Genomic DNA, 17,060 nt, shown 5'->3' with positions numbered 1-17,060 from the left:
AGGAGTTTGAGCTGCTCTAAATTCGTAAGTGCAACTTTAATGTATCTTTCTTGCATTTTTTACAGTTTATCAGAGAATAAGAAACATTTAATAACTTGTATTGATATATTTGGATCATTGGAAAGCCATAGCCAGAAATAAGACTTTGGGTGTGCCAAGGGAAAACTGTGTGCAAGAACTGAAGCACAATAAAGTGAAATTTTTTGTAACTTTAACAACAATTGCCATTCACAAATGTAAAATTTTTTAGCACTAAATTGATTTTCTATTTAGCCCCGTGTTACATTATAATGAATTGATTAGCCTAAACAAATTAATGACACTTTTATCAATGGAGTTGGTAGGCCTGTTAATATATCAAAATATTAGGCTTAATATTTAGCAATAAAATTTTATTAAATTATTTTAAAACGTTACATAATTATTTTCCAAAATCCAGAAGAAAAATGCACAAGTAAATGAAGGGACAATTTGCACTAACTGACAAAAAGTACTACACCAGATTTTACATTCACTGATTCAAAAACTTAGTTTAGGAAAAGAAATAAATGTGTGATGCATTTTATGAAATAGAAAAATGACAATACCGTGTGCATTCAGTTTCCAGCAAAAGAAACAAACTTTTGGCTATATTAGAGCCCCTCATTATGATTCACATTCAGTGTGTTCACAAACATGCATTTCTATCATTAATCTCTATAAAGCTGAGCATCAGTCTGAAACCCTGTCATCACCATTTCTTTAATTAAATGCAATGATTGTCATTAACTTTCTCAACAAGGTGACATATAATTTCCATGCTTGTCAGTACTTCCACATTATTTTCATGTTGAGAAGACAAATTCCTGGACATACTGGTCAAGGTTTCAGCATTGGACAGGACAGCTCCCGTAAAGTAGCATTTAAGTTCTACATTATAACGAGCAATCTAAGTAATTAATATAATGTTAGCCTAGATAAGATTATTTTAATGTTTATTCAATTTTTATTTCTGTCATACATTTCTGATTTAAAAAATCCTCAACTGTGTAGAAGTTCTTGGTTTTATGCAGATATGGACATAGTTCAGGAAATGCAAAATAAATAAATAAATAAAAAACAAGGCTCAGTTTTCACCATGGAACAATGTTAGATAAAAAAAGTACATGTTCCAGCAAATCATATTAATGGAATAATTACATCTTACATATTAATTTAATACTGTGGTCATCCTACTTCATTATGCCTATGTCTACCTACACAGCAATCAGTGATTCAGGGCCGGTTATAGACATTGAGAGGCCATAGGCAACATTTCTTTTGCAGGCCCCTTGAATGTTTTTTTTTTTTTTTTTTTTTTGCAGGCTTTGTCAAATCTAATCAAAAGTCAAGTAGTTTTCGACTAGTTCTTCCACAGAGGTGCTCATTGTTGTAGCCTAGTAACTTCTAAACAACACTTTTTTATCTGATAAAGTGATAAAAACCTGTGCACCTCATAAGAGCTGCCAGCCAATCAGAATGGATTTTCTGACAGCTCTTGCAATTTATGCTGCAATTTACATCATGCTTGCTGTGAATGGTATGTGGCAATTTCATGCCGTCTGAGACTGAGACTAACCCTTAGCATTGACCAAATTAAATTCACCTTCAAACATCCTTAACTTAATTGTTTTGTGTTTTACAAGTACAGAAACTTAAACATAGATAGATCATAGATAGATAATCAATCCCATTCCCATACCACGTTTTAAAATAATAATGACATCTTATATTACTATTAATATTCATGTTCAGGTAAATTCTAGCCATTTCTGAAACTCCAACACACCAAAGAATATGCATTTTCCTATTTCCTGCTTTGTAGTAAACACTACAAGAATAAATACAACCATTTTAATAAATATTTGTATTAACATTCATTATACATTATATTCATTATAATGTTATTATATTAATTTACATTAACTATCAACTACTAATATGAATAGTCTATTAGAGGAACACATGGCATGGTGTTTCTACAAGAAACATGTTGAATTCAGTGTTACTGTGTCAAAGTTCAACATCTTTAAGCTTGGTCTCTTCAAGTCAAGCATCTAGATAAAGGACTCACAAGCATGACTTGTCAGGCAAACAGAATAATATTTTGCATTTTATTTGATCGCCTCTCAATTTCTCCTGCTCTTGTTTTTGCATACTGCCAGGGGCGGCCTGGCCATAGAGAGAACCGGGACTTTTCCCGGTGGGCCGGCAGTGAAACGGGGCCAAATGGCTGAAAGTAGATTGCTCGTTATAATGTCGAACTTAAAGGGGACCTATTATGCAAAATTCACTTTTACATGGTGTTTGAACATAAATGTGAGTCGGCAGTGTGTGTACACAACAACCCTACAATGTTAAAAGTCCACCCACCCCTCTTCCTTATATTTCTATAAATCAAAAACAGTGTCTCAAAATGATTGGTTTTCGTATCCGCTCTAAAGTGATGTCACTTTAGAGCAGGCCACACCCACGACTGGTGACGGACTCCACCCTATTATCATAGATCCTCCCCTGAGTGATCGACACACTGTCCGCCATTTTTTTCCATGCTGGAGCAGCTACAGTGAGAAGAATAATGTCTCTGCTTCGTAAGCATCATAAGTGTTCTGTTGTTGGCTGTAAAAGTGAACATAAGAGTCTTCATGTACTCCCAGCATCAGAGCCACTGAAGATGCAGTGGACAAGTTTTGTTTTTGAAGCAAATGTGCCCCAAAAAATACCAAAATTCATGTATGTTTGTGCAAATCATTTTACACCGGACTGCTTTGTGAATGAGGGTCAATATAAAGCAGGATTTTCAAAAAATTTGACTCTCAAGCATGGATCAGTACCAACTGTTCTTGTTCCAGCTTTATATCCTGAAGCTGTAAGTATCGCACTTTATATTTGTGAATGTTTGCAAATCGCCTTTCCGAAAGTGCTTGTTAGCTGATTCCACGGCTAATGCAGCTAAAGTTACCATTGTCTCTGACTGTATTCACGGAGACCAGAGCTATGTCGTTATAGCTTGTTTGCACATGACATCATGTCACTGCGTTGCTGTGGCGTGAAATGCAGATGGAGGGCAGGAAGTGATTTTCTACTTAAGAAGCACTATCACAAACTCAAAATGCCTATGTTTTGCGTCGTTTACGGTTGCTCATACATATCTGGCTGAACTCTGGTATTTATGGTGTCAGTCATATTGGTTCTGATTTGTTGTTGCTATAGTATCAGAAGCACCAGCTGTAAAGGCACAGCCCTCTTCCGGAAAGAGGGCAGGGAGCAGCAGCTCATTTGCATTTAAAGAGACACACACGAAAACAGCGTGTTTTTGATTCCACCCAAAAAGAGGCATTTACAACATGGTATAATAAATGATACGTGGGGTATTGTAAGCTGAAACTTCACAGACACATTCTGGGGACACCTGAGACTTATATTACATCATGTAAAAAGGGGCATAATAGGTCTCCTTTAAGTGCTTCGTTACGGGAGCTGTCCTGTCCAAAGGTGATGATTACATTGGCCAGTAGGCTATGTCCAGGAGATTGTCTTCTCAACTTGAAAATAATATGGAAATACTATCAAACAAGTTGTTTGTAAACTTGTCGAGCTGTCAAAATTGATTAACTATTACAGAATTTAATTAAAGAAATAATGATGGCTTTAGTAAGATGGAGTTTCATATGTATTGATGCTCAATCATATAGAAGAATGAAAGTGATGCAATAAATGCATGTAACGTGAATATACGTGATGTGAATCATAAGGGGCTCTCACATAGCCTAAAGTTTTGTTCCTTTGGCTGGAAACTGAACAAATGCACACAGAACAGGATTAATATGATGGGCATCAGTATTGAACTACTCATAGACCTGTCCAAATATTAATAAATCATCTGGTTAGAGTGTGAGGCACTGTGCAGGCTACTTGTACCCTTACTGCCTTGTAAATAGCCGATTTGATACATACATTGGGGGGAGGAGGAAGAGGAGGAGGAAGTGAGAGAGGGAATCTCTCATTCCACACTCTCTCTCTAATCTCCTTTATTTTTTTTTATTTTTTTTTGTTTGATTCCATTTGTGACAAACACAACATAAAATAAAGAAACAATTATACATTAAACCCCACCCCCCACAAACATGCACTACAGTGGTCACCAACAATTATATATATATAAAAAAATAAAAATAAAATAAAAAAAGTATACTTTCAAAAAACAACAAAAATGCACATACACATCTAAACTAGAAATCCCTCTCCACTGCCCCTCCCCAAGGAACCTCCAAAAAAGACAAATATCCACCCCATTTCCTATCAAACAAATCCCATTTTCCCAGCCTTCTAAAAATCTCCTCCTCAAATGCTGCCACCCCGCCCATCTCCTCACACCACTCCCGAAACGAGGGTGCCCCAGCCGACTTCCACCCCCTGAGGATAATTTGTCTGCCGATCATAACTCTGGCTAGGACACAACTTTTTAAATGACTATCCCCAATATTAATGACCGCCCCATCGTCTAAGACACAGAGTCTGGGGCAAAATGAAAACTGAGTGTCCAATACATCGCACATAAAGCTCTGAACCCTCAACCAAAATTCTTGGGTCTTAACACATCCCCAAAAAACATGGGTTATGTCCCCATCTTCTGATTTGCATCACCAGCAGGTGGGTGTGTCTTTAAGACCAAGCCTATATAATCTAGAGGGGGTCCAATAGACTCTATGTAAAATCTTAAATTGCATCAGACACACCCTTGCATCTCTAGATGTAGACTTGATGTTTTTTAGAATCCTAGCCCACACTCCCTCCTCCAATACCAAGTTTAAATCTTTCTCCCATAATCTCTTAAGAGATGTTGAAGCTCTGGCCCCCAGACTCTGAATTAGCAGAATTAACTCTAACTAAATCACACAAATTTGCTGGGAATAAAATGCTCAAATACTTAATGGTCGGTTTGGGCCACTGGATGGCACCTGGCTGAAAAGCTGTTACTGGGCAGTACGCTGTCAGAGCCAAAGCTTCAGATTTAGACCAAATGACTCTGTATCCTGAGAACACTGTGGAGGCAAGGCATTGATCTAGTGGGGTCGGAGACAAATAATAAAATATAATCTGCATAAAGCTAAATCTTATGTGCCATACCTCCCGCCACCACCCCTGGAAAATCATCTTCCTTTCTTATCACAGCTGCTAATGGTTCCAGGGCAAGACAGAGCAATAATGGGGAAAGAAGGCAACCCTGCCGGGTGCCCCTGTCCAGAGTAAAATATTCTGAAATGAATCCATTTGTTTGTACCGCCGCTACCGGGTGTCTATAAATAGGGTTGGGGAGTAACAAAATACATGTAACGGGAATACGTATTTAAAATACAAAATATATGTAACTGTATTCCACTACAGTCACAATTTAAATCATTGGTATTTAGAATACAGTTACATTCAAAAAGTATTTTGATTACTGAAGAGATTACTTTGCATTTTATTGTCATTTGTTTCATTTAATATTTAGTCCTTTCAGGTGGAAAATTTTATACATATAAATTATGCGATCCAAAGTGCATTTGAACAGCGGTGAAACACTTTCTTATGATGTGTGGCATTCATATGAGCAGACAGAGAAGTACGTTTGAAGTAAGTTTGGAGCACAAGAAGTAGAAATAAACCTTGTGTAAATTGTCAGCTTTACACTAAGCTAAAATGCTATTTCTAGCCATTTTACATGCACATGTTACCAGGCACGATCATATTTTTTTATCAAGAAAATTCACGTTGGATCATAATTTCTTTTTTTCTAGTAAGACATTAGATATTAGGGAAATTTTTTTTATTCTTGATAATAATTTTTGTATTGTTTTCCTGTAAAAATATCTAAAAATCCTTAAAACAATATCAATTTGATTTATCTTTTTTTAGAAACAACACTGCATAAGATATTTAGGTTTTTCAGAGAATGTATTTTTAACGTGTATTTTGTCTTACTGTACTGGCAGAGTTTTTATAGTCAAAACAAGTTAAAAAAAATGTACCAGTGCTGAAGAAGTAATCCAAAGTATTTAGAATACATTACTGACCTTGAGTAATCTAATTAAATATGTTACAAATTACATTTTACAGCATGTACTCTGTAATCTGTAGTGGAATACATTTAAAAAGTAACCCTCCCAACCCTGTCTATAAAGTAACCTAATCCATCCAACAAAAGTATTCCCGAACCTGTATATTTCCAAAATCTTAAAAAGATTACTCCATTCTACCATATCAAACGCCTTTTTGGCATTAAGTGAGATGGCAGCGACGGGAGTCTGATCATTCGCCAATGACCACATAATATTGATGAAACGCCTAATGTTGTCAGAAGAGCTGTGGCCCTGAATAAACCCCACCTGATCTATATGTATAGGAGATGTCATAACTTTACAAAATTGGTTAGCCAAAATTTTTGACAATATTTTTACGTCTAGCTGGATCAGGGAAATTGGATGGTAACTCTTACACTCGCTTGGATCTTTGTCCTTTTTAAGAATCAAACTTATCCGGGCTTGTGTCATGGTTGGCAGAAGCTTTCCATTCTTTAATGATTCTGTATAAAATTCGTATAAAATCTGTATAAAATCGGTTTGGGCCACTGGATGGCACCTGGCTGAAAAGCTGTTACTGGGCAGTACGCTGTCAGAGCCAAAGCTTCAGATTTAGACCAAATGACTCTGTATCCTGAGAACACTGTGGAGGCAAGGCATTGATCTAGTGGGGTCGGAGACAAATAATAAAATATAATCTGCATAAAGCTAAATCTTATGTGCCATACCTCCCGCCACCACCCCTGGAAAATCATCTTCCTTTCTTATCACAGCTGCTAATGGTTCCAGGGCAAGACAGAGCAATAATGGGGAAAGAAGGCAACCCTGCCGGGTGCCCCTGTCCAGAGTAAAATATTCTGAAATGAATCCATTTGTTTGTACCGCCGCTACCGGGTGTCTATAAATAGGGTTGGGGAGTAACAAAATACATGTAACGGGAATACGTATTTAAAATACAAAATATATGTAACTGTATTCCACTACAGTCACAATTTAAATCATTGGTATTTAGAATACAGTTACATTCAAAAAGTATTTTGATTACTGAAGAGATTACTTTGCATTTTATTGTCATTTGTTTCATTTAATATTTAGTCCTTTCAGGTGGAAAATTTTATACATATAAATTATGCGATCCAAAGTGCATTTGAACAGCGGTGAAACACTTTCTTATGATGTGTGGCATTCATATGAGCAGACAGAGAAGTACGTTTGAAGTAAGTTTGGAGCACAAGAAGTAGAAATAAACCTTGTGTAAATTGTCAGCTTTACACTAAGCTAAAATGCTATTTCTAGCCATTTTACATGCACATGTTACCAGGCACGATCATATTTTTTTATCAAGAAAATTCACGTTGGATCATAATTTCTTTTTTTCTAGTAAGACATTAGATATTAGGGAAATTTTTTTTATTCTTGATAATAATTTTTGTATTGTTTTCCTGTAAAAATATCTAAAAATCCTTAAAACAATATCAATTTGATTTATCTTTTTTTAGAAACAACACTGCATAAGATATTTAGGTTTTTCAGAGAATGTATTTTTAACGTGTATTTTGTCTTACTGTACTGGCAGAGTTTTTATAGTCAAAACAAGTTAAAAAAAATGTACCAGTGCTGAAGAAGTAATCCAAAGTATTTAGAATACATTACTGACCTTGAGTAATCTAATTAAATATGTTACAAATTACATTTTACAGCATGTACTCTGTAATCTGTAGTGGAATACATTTAAAAAGTAACCCTCCCAACCCTGTCTATAAAGTAACCTAATCCATCCAACAAAAGTATTCCCGAACCTGTATATTTCCAAAATCTTAAAAAGATTACTCCATTCTACCATATCAAACGCCTTTTTGGCATTAAGTGAGATGGCAGCGACGGGAGTCTGATCATTCGCCAATGACCACATAATATTGATGAAACGCCTAATGTTGTCAGAAGAGCTGTGGCCCTGAATAAACCCCACCTGATCTATATGTATAGGAGATGTCATAACTTTACAAAATTGGTTAGCCAAAATTTTTGACAATATTTTTACGTCTAGCTGGATCAGGGAAATTGGATGGTAACTCTTACACTCGCTTGGATCTTTGTCCTTTTTAAGAATCAAACTTATCCGGGCTTGTGTCATGGTTGGCAGAAGCTTTCCATTCTTTAATGATTCTGTATAAAATTCTAACAAAAGTGCAGCCAGTTCTGTAGCATAAGATCTAAAAAATTCAGCGGCAAAGCCATCTGTCCCCTGGAGACTTGCCTGTAGGCAAGGCCTTAATTACCTTGCCAAGCTCCTCCAAGGATATCTCAGAATCAAGATCATTTTTTTGCTCAGTCGTCAGTTTAGGGAGTTCTAATGGTTCCACAAAATTTCTAATATCTTCATCAGTAGACGAAGACATGGAGCTATAGAGATCAAGATAGAATTCTTTAAAAGCATTATTAATATCAATGGCCGAGGTAAAAATTTCACCACCAGCAGATTTCACTGAGGGAATGGTAGAAAAAGACTCTCTCTGCTTTATATATCTAGCCAAAAGATTCCCTGCTTTGTCCCCCGACTCAACGTATAACTGTCTTGCCCTGAATAGCCAAAACTCCACCTTCTGTGACAAAATAGTATTATATCTATATTTCAATCGGGTCAATTCTCTGTGGCCATCAGACGACATTCGGCGCTTCAGCTCTGCCTCGGTGCTTTTAATATTCCCTTCCAACTCCACGAGTTCTCGTGCTTTGAATTTTTTGATGAATGAGGCATACTGGATGATCTGACCCCTAAGAATGGCTTAGAACTGACCCAAGCCATGCCCACAGTGGATACTGAGGACTAGTTGGTCTCCATATAAACATTGATTTCAGCCTTTAACATTTGTTGAAATTCACACTTTTTAATCCTCTGAAATAGTTTACAATGGCTTTTCAATGATCAAAATATATTAATACAATTTATTAAATGTCCCATTTTCTTTGATAAACTGTGAAAGATGCCAGAAAGATATGTTTAAGTTGCACTTAATGGATTTAAGAGTGGTTCAAAGCTTTATGAACGTTTTTACAAACTACTTAGATAACTATGCTTTTGGGAAACGCGCCATAGAGACGAAGTACTATTTAAGTGCTACTAACGTCTTGCTTAGTGCTTTGGGAAACCCAGCCATTATTTGAAAGCCATGGCTTGGGAGCATATGATGTGCACAAGTTGATTTGCCAGGTTAAAATAAACTGCAAAATGAAACCTAATTTTAAAATGAACTGATTTCAGTGGGTGGCATTTTGTCAATGCTTATCATAAACCATACCCAAAAATATTTTACTTAATTGTAATTAAATTATAAACAAATCAACAATAAACCGAAGTGCTGTTTTTATTTTATCATTTGTTTATCTCATGTAACAACCGGTTATGATTCAACTGACTTCTATTATTTAATTGACTATCTGCTGATTTTATTTAACTACTATATGAAGTGCAGCAGTTAAAGAAACAAAGTGAGCCCAGTTTAAAATCTGTGGTCAACTGCATATTAATTAAAGAGTGTTGACAGGGCATTTCTCCTTGAGGTAAGGTAAAACAGATCCAAAAAGACTTTGGATAACGAAATTTGTGTTTAATTATGTTGGTTTTAGTAAATACAAATATGTGTCTGTGACTTGGCACAATGGAGTTCTTGTTCATTGTAAATATGGCAACAGCTGCTCCTGAAACCGTGACACAAAACGCTGTGGAAGCACTATCATAGGGTAAATGTACAAACATTCACTGATTAAGTGGAGATCTGCACTTTGCGCCCAAACTGATACCAGTGATATCAATGCAGAACAATGTGCGTGTAACATTGCCCTTCGTTAAAGAGAAGGAATGTGGGAAGATGTGCCAAGATAGACAATTTCCCCATAAATACAGTATAACATCTACATCATTCCTTTTGAATTTAATACAATATCATGCGTCCACTTTGAACCAACTCGTGCACAAAGGTAGGCCTATTGTTTATTGATTTAGACCTAATTAATTTTTCATTCATTCATTTATTATTTTTATTGTAATATACTTTTTTATTTAATTTTCTCATTTTTGTTCATTTCTTTTCAAATTGAAAAACAAACTATCAAAACATACATGGCTGTTCTCTCAACCTGTAGCTTTGGTCTTCAGCAGTCAACAGCCAATTGCATTGTACCACCTACTGGTGAGAACGAATAGCATCAGGTGGAGATTGTGCACCGGTACTCTGCTTTTCCTGCAGTTACCAGATGTGGAAGTTTGAATTTCCAAACAAATTTGAACCACTGAATTTAAGGAAGTGAATTTTGTTGAGCGAAATAGAACGGGCTGAATTTTACCTGTAGAAAAATCTAGATTGTATTTTCAAATTAACTAAATATTTTGTAAATTAACTTTGGAAGGTGAATATATATATATATATATATATATATATATATATATATATATATATATATATATTGTTGAATTTTTAATAATTAAATTAGTTGTGAAATGTTTCCAAATGAAATATTCAATGCTTAAAAATACAACAATGTTAAATTCCTCGCCTCGCAAAATGCAAGCACAGTAAATTCAACGCATTTAAATGTAAGCACTGATAATACAATGCATTTATTTTTTTCGATTAGAGCAATTCAACATGCTTTTATGCTTCAAAGACTTTAGTCATGAATTTACTTCCATAGGATTGACAAAGATCATAGTGCATGTATTTTGTTTGAAATTTGTTGGATGACCCAATGGCACCTGCCAGCATCTAAAAAAATGAAACTGGAGTTTGCCTTTTATTTAATGTTGTGGCCCAAAAAGATCATTGCTTCATCAGTCTGCTGGGAATCAAGAGATTACATGTCAGTCAAATATCTCAGTGTACCCAAAATAGCTTAGGGGCACTGTACTGTAAGGTTCTTTGGATAAAAGCAGTTATAAGCAACAGAATTAGCCTTTTATTTCTACCACCTAAGATTTCTTCCTCAGACAGCCAGATCTACACAAGTGCCTCATGGTTCAGAGAACATGATTTAGGTTCACAATACCTATCCAGTATGTCCAGCATTCTAGATCCCCTAACAACTGAACTGCTTGCAACTTCAGCCCACCAGATCCCCACAGACACAAATTGAACTGTGTGATGACAGCCAAGTAAGTAAATACAGTAAATGAATAAATAAAAGGAATGCTATACTGTGCATTTTCTATCATCTTCAGCTCCAAAATAACGCAACAGAGTCTCACCAATAAAAGTTCAAACTGCAAATAATTCTTACAATATGACAGTAATGAGACTTGATACTGTAACAGTGATTGATTACTTACTTTAGAAAATGTTTGGCAAAGGGATTAGCTTAAATACTCATGACAGGTAGGCTATAGATTTAAACTTTTATGACTAATTCAGTGTGCAGTCAGATGGCAAACTGACTGCAGCACACACACATTTCGGTTTGATGGGCACCCCATCGGTTTAGCTTACTCTGGTACAAGCTCAAGCACTCTGCAGATGTAAATAATGCAAGTCTATTGTGTCAGGTCATCCATTCAGTGGTCATAAGATATTGCCATGATCTGGTGCCTATCCAAAGGTCAGACAGCTAATTAATTAATGGATTCTGGTTTTGATTCAAAATGTCGTTTCTGGCAAAGGCCCAACTTTGTTTTGGCTGTGCCATTTGCAATGAATTTCCTAAGTGCCTATGTATCTATTGTACTCCAGTGACACCTTGAGGTCAAGAGCACGAATGGGTCTGACCAAAATGTCACTACTTGGTAACGTTACAAAGACATTAAAAACCTGCGACATAAAAAATATATATATTTTAAAATAATTAAATAATAAATAAGTAATTCAAAACTATGCAATGGTTAGAAACATATACTAAAGGATGCTTTAGCACCCTTTCATTAACTTACCTAAGATTGATATAGTATGATATAATCTTTGAGTTCAATGGTGCTATAAAGGTCAGTTATTTCAACAGTTTTGAAAAATGCAAAACACAATGCATGGAATGAAAAGGAGGGAGGAGTCTGTGCGGAAGTGGGCGGAGTGAAATGTACGCCCACAAATGCATGTGTTAAAATGCAATAACGCAAAACATGTATTTTTATTTCATTCAGTTAATGAAAAGATTAATGCCTTTTTGAATTGAAAATATCAATAAATGCTCGTTTGCATATTTTGGGGGGATATTTTGAGAATGTTTCGCGCAGTTTTACCGCGAGTGTCAGTACAGCGCCTTGTTTCAAACAAGTCTGATAAACACCTGTCCATAATTCTTGACACTTTCTCAAAACCAATTCTTTTCAGAGGTGCCATTCCGAGGTGTTTGTCGTTGATAGAGAGTCTGTAGCAGTCAGCAAAGGCATGGCAACTCCAGAGTCACGACACAAGTGTCTGAGACACTCCTCACAGATCCATAAGGCCCATATTGAATATCAAATTATTTGCAGTGATTTAATGGGTGAAAGAATATTCTTTCATCCATTAGAACATTGCAAATAATTTTATTTTGATCTGTGAGGAGTGTCTCAGTCCAGCTGGCCAATTCTCTAACCTGTCATTATAACATATAATTTGCATACAGAAGATGCTGAGGCAAATTGCCATATAATCAAGTGAACATTTTTGTTTGGAAATAAAACCAAGCAGCAGATGTTGCTCAAGTGTGACCTTTTGACTTTTACCTTGAGCTCATTAAGTGTGTAGGCCGGATCTCTATAGCCTTGGCGCATTATGAGTTTAGTGCTGTCTCCCAGGGTAAGAGAGTGTCGCCTAGGTTTTTGCTTCAGGAGCTCCATCTTTAGCCAATCAGGAAGCTTTGGGCTCCTCTCAGTAGGGCCTGTATTACTGAGGATGGACCCACCAGAAGGGGACACCCCGGCAGTTCGCTGTCTATACCCCAAGCCCCTCTTCTGGTTCTGCCCAGCAGCTCCATTCACTGGTCCAAGCTCTGTCAAAATACTGCATAAGAACGTAGTTTTGAATTTATTATTATTATTTTATAAGATAGGTGGTTATTAATGTTCCTCATCCCATTCCACCACATTACCTTTCTCTTAAGTAAAGACTACAGGCATGCCAGATTTCTGTTACTACACACATAGCATTACACAGAGCTTAAGACCTGAAAACAGTTTTGAAAACTGATTATGAAACTAAACCCCATTTGTAAAGTTTATATGTTTAAGAAACATGTGGCAGGACATTTTAAAGAACAATAAATATCTTATAAATTGGTGTTTTCAGTTTAATAATCTAACTAAATTAGCTTCAAACCATGAACTACTTTGTCTTTACTCATGGCTAATGGGAGAACATTCTTTTGTTGAAATAAGGTAGTAGTTCTGTATGGATAATGTTGTATAGCAGCAAAAGATAAGAGATATAGTACATACATATTATTTTTGATGTTGTATGCCATAATAATCTGGAAAAGACTAAAAATGCAAGTGGCAAACCTTAATGGCAAAACTGCCAGGTACACCAACCATGTTACATATTGCAAAGTGAAAGCCAAGGGGTGGAATGGAATCAAATTAGAGTCAAACAATATCTTCAACAATGTAAAAGAATGACTACTCAAAGACAGAGACTGTTACAGTCTTCTGACACGCCACCAGCATTTATCTTGTCAATGCCTAGCAACAGTAAACACTATGAACAACAGGAGGAGCAATACAGAAAGTCAGATGCTTGAAAATCCCTAAATACAAATATGGTGTCAAACCACGTCATCACACTGAGATGAAAAGCCATACAGCACAACAAACTAGTCTCATTTATCAGTGGCCGTTGCAAAGTAGTGTTGAGCAATTGAGCCATGTCACACCTGTTGCAGCTCTACAAAAATTATATTTCAGAATACCTGGGCTTGTTCTGGGTCTCAAGTTTGGCTCCAGCAGATGATGCCCGATGTTTCCTGCCTAGCGGCATATCTGGAGAGATTTTAAAGCGTCTTTATTCTACTTGGTTTGGCTTTCTTTCTCCTTAGAGGCTGCTTGCTTGTTTTGTTGCACACGCCATAGCTGCGTGCCGATCTACCCAGAGCTACAGGCACAGCACACCTGAGTCTCAGGTTACCTGATACACAAAACAGAGTGGGATGGCTCCTTGTAGTATGTGCTGTAGCTTATTTTGTTATTTAAAACCACTTTGGAGGAGCAACAATTAAATCCCCTTTATTAAACAAAAATAAATAAAGTGGATATAGTGCTTCATGAAACAGCACTTTCTAAAAATTCTGTTCACCATAAACTGATTTTCTTCCTTTTTTAAGATTCAGTCTTCTACTTATGATGTATATTGAATTGCTTAATGCAAAACACTTCAACATCCTTATTTGACAATTATGAAACCTCTTTTTCAGTAAATTTAGACTTAATGGGAGAAATGGTGATGAAATGTTTTTTTCCCACAGTTTTAGTTTGCTGTGCACATGCATAACTCTTAACTGTGAAATTAGTAGTTCACCTGACATCGGATAAGTTTTATGACTTTACTATATCACTTTGAACAAGAATAGGACAGACACTGGTTCTGTTAAAAACATAATTTCCAGCACTAATGGAGTGTTATTATTGAATAATTTTAGAACATAAGAGATCGAACCATTAGCAATTATTTTCAGGGGTGTAATGTAATTGAGTAAAAATACTTAAGTATTATTTTTGGGGATTTGTACTTTACTCGAGTGCAATTTAACAGAATGCTTGTACTTTTACTTAATTACATTTCCAAAGAAAAAATAGTACTTTTTACTCCTTACAATTTTATTTAAACTTGAAAAGTACTCATTACATTTTTGCAGATCCTTTTCTTTCATCTTACTGGACTGAAGCCGCCCTTTTACTGTATTCGACAAAGGACAGATGACAGACCAGAAGTCAGTCATTTCAAATGGACTGTCGCACGGTGGCTATGTTCCGACCATCTGCAGAGGCGTAATTTCGGATCTGATTTGAGCTTCGGATATGTTGAAATAGTTGTGTGACTAGACCGTATGTGACCGCCCGACTGAATGTGATGTATTCATTCAAGACTGTATGCACGAAGTGAGAAACTAAACTTTATTCTAAACGCCTACTACCTCTACAGATTGGACAGTTATAAAGTAAAAAATTATCATGCATACTGCAAATATATACTGTATATAAATACAAAAGGCATTTGTTATTAAATGTGTATATGTCATTTATTTCTACACTTGCCTTCATATTTAAATAATATCTATGAGTTTCTACTCCCTATTTGCTGAACTGTTGTTGTTGTTGTTAGGCAACTATTAATAATAATAATAACAACTATAAAACCAGCAATGATAATGACGATAATAATGATAATAAAAATAATGGAATCTGAGTAAATATGAATTATGAATTTTATTGAATTCATACATATGCCCAACAGCAAGGTTTGGTAGCAAACCTCAGAAAACAATTCACAAAACCAACAACAGTACTAACTTTCTTCAAAGCTTCATTTGGTTTAAAAAAATAAAATAAAAAAAAATAATATTTATCTTTCTCTATGTCTCAAGGGGCTGGGTGCTCTGACATCGCAATTTGTAAGTGCCATCTCCCATGCAACGAGCATTGCGTGACTGTTGCAACGTTTTTGCAAAATAAAATTATGTGGTTCAAGTCTCAGGGCAGTTCCGAAGTGAAATGTCCACTGTGTGGCAGGTGTGTTCTACCTCCTGAAGGAAAATCATAACAGTTAAAAAAAACAATACACTAAGTGATTCATGCAGTTTTCATGGTTCAAAATGCCATCTTCATAAAGGCCCAGGTCAGGCGGTCATCCTCAGTGGACATCCTCTGCAGTTTGGGGGGAGCATGCGAGAATACACAAGGACTCTTTATCTTCCATTCTTGATCAGAGGGGCTAGCTATGTGCTGCAATGTCTTCACATCTCCCTTTTCTGCAGAGTAGAAGTTAGGTGTTTTTATACTGTATTGGTTATATTTAGAAGATATGGACAGGGAATATAATTTCGAACACGTAGAAGCGATGTTTTAAACCAGAGCACAGGATATCTAGGATACTCCAACGAAGCATCAAAATTCTGTGCCAAAAAAGATACGGATTAAGGAAGTATAGGCATTTCTCAACTATCCAATGGAAGTAGGGAATCTCAATGTAGTAGGCAAATTGTGTAAAGTGTTTGAAAATGCCCACTGATTGGGTAAGGCCCATTTGTGTTCTGCAGAGACACTAGTCTTGGATTAAGCAGTACAGTATCTGAGGTGACCTATACTATATTATTGCTTTTTAAAGGTGTAATTAATGCATTTTAGCCAAAACGTAGTCTAAAAAAATAATATAGCCTGCTGTCAGTTCTCACTTTTGTCAAATACATTTTAACAAAACTGTTGAAGCTTCTGTTGCTGGATTGTTTTAAGCAATGATGAGACATCTGTAGATTTAATTCCAAAGTGTGTGGTCTGCTGTTTAAAGTTTTCTTGATTGTTTTATTTTATTTATTTATTTTTTCACCCTTTTTCTCCCAATTTGGAATGCCCAATTCCCAATGTGCTCTAAGTCCTCATGGTCACGTAGTGATTCGCCTCAGTCCGGGTGGCGGAGGACGAATCCCAGTTGCCTCCGCGTCTGAGACCGTCAACCCGCGCATCTTATCACCTGGCTTGTTGAGTGCGTTGCCACGGAGACAGCGCGTGTGGAGGCTTCACGCCATCCACCACGGCAACCATGCTCAACTCACCACGCGCCTCACCGAGAAGAACCACATTATAGTGACCACGAGGAGGTTACCCCATGTGACTCTACCCTCCCTAGCAACCGTGCCAATTTGGTTGCTTAGTTTTCTTGATTGTTGATGTGACTGTAAACCACATTGGGACAAATATGTAAAAGTAACCATATGTGTTAATCTTTTTTTTTTAATCTGAGTGTCATACTGGTGAGTGTATACAGTATTAGTGTTATATTAATAAGTGTGCATTCACATTGA

General features: G+C 36.3%; 1 protein-coding gene across 1 annotated transcript in view; it reads right to left on the bottom strand.

Moving 5' to 3' along the window:
• Nucleotides 1–14,023, bottom strand: part of wdr95 (WD40 repeat domain 95) — a 44,207-nt gene extending 30,184 nt beyond the window's left edge. The window contains exons 1-2 of the mRNA XM_051665498.1: nt 13,956–14,023; nt 12,775–13,051 (exon numbers count right to left, since the gene is read on the bottom strand). Of these exons, the coding sequence (XP_051521458.1) occupies nt 12,775–13,051; nt 13,956–14,023 (345 nt within the window). The remainder of the gene's footprint in view (nt 1–12,774; nt 13,052–13,955) is intronic.
• Nucleotides 14,024–17,060: the final 3,037 nt, after the last annotated feature.

Source organism: Myxocyprinus asiaticus, chromosome 31, assembly GCF_019703515.2.
Source record: "Myxocyprinus asiaticus isolate MX2 ecotype Aquarium Trade chromosome 31, UBuf_Myxa_2, whole genome shotgun sequence".
Lineage (NCBI taxonomy): Eukaryota > Metazoa > Chordata > Actinopteri > Cypriniformes > Catostomidae > Myxocyprinus > Myxocyprinus asiaticus.
This window is presented reverse-complemented; position numbering and strand designations above follow the sequence as displayed.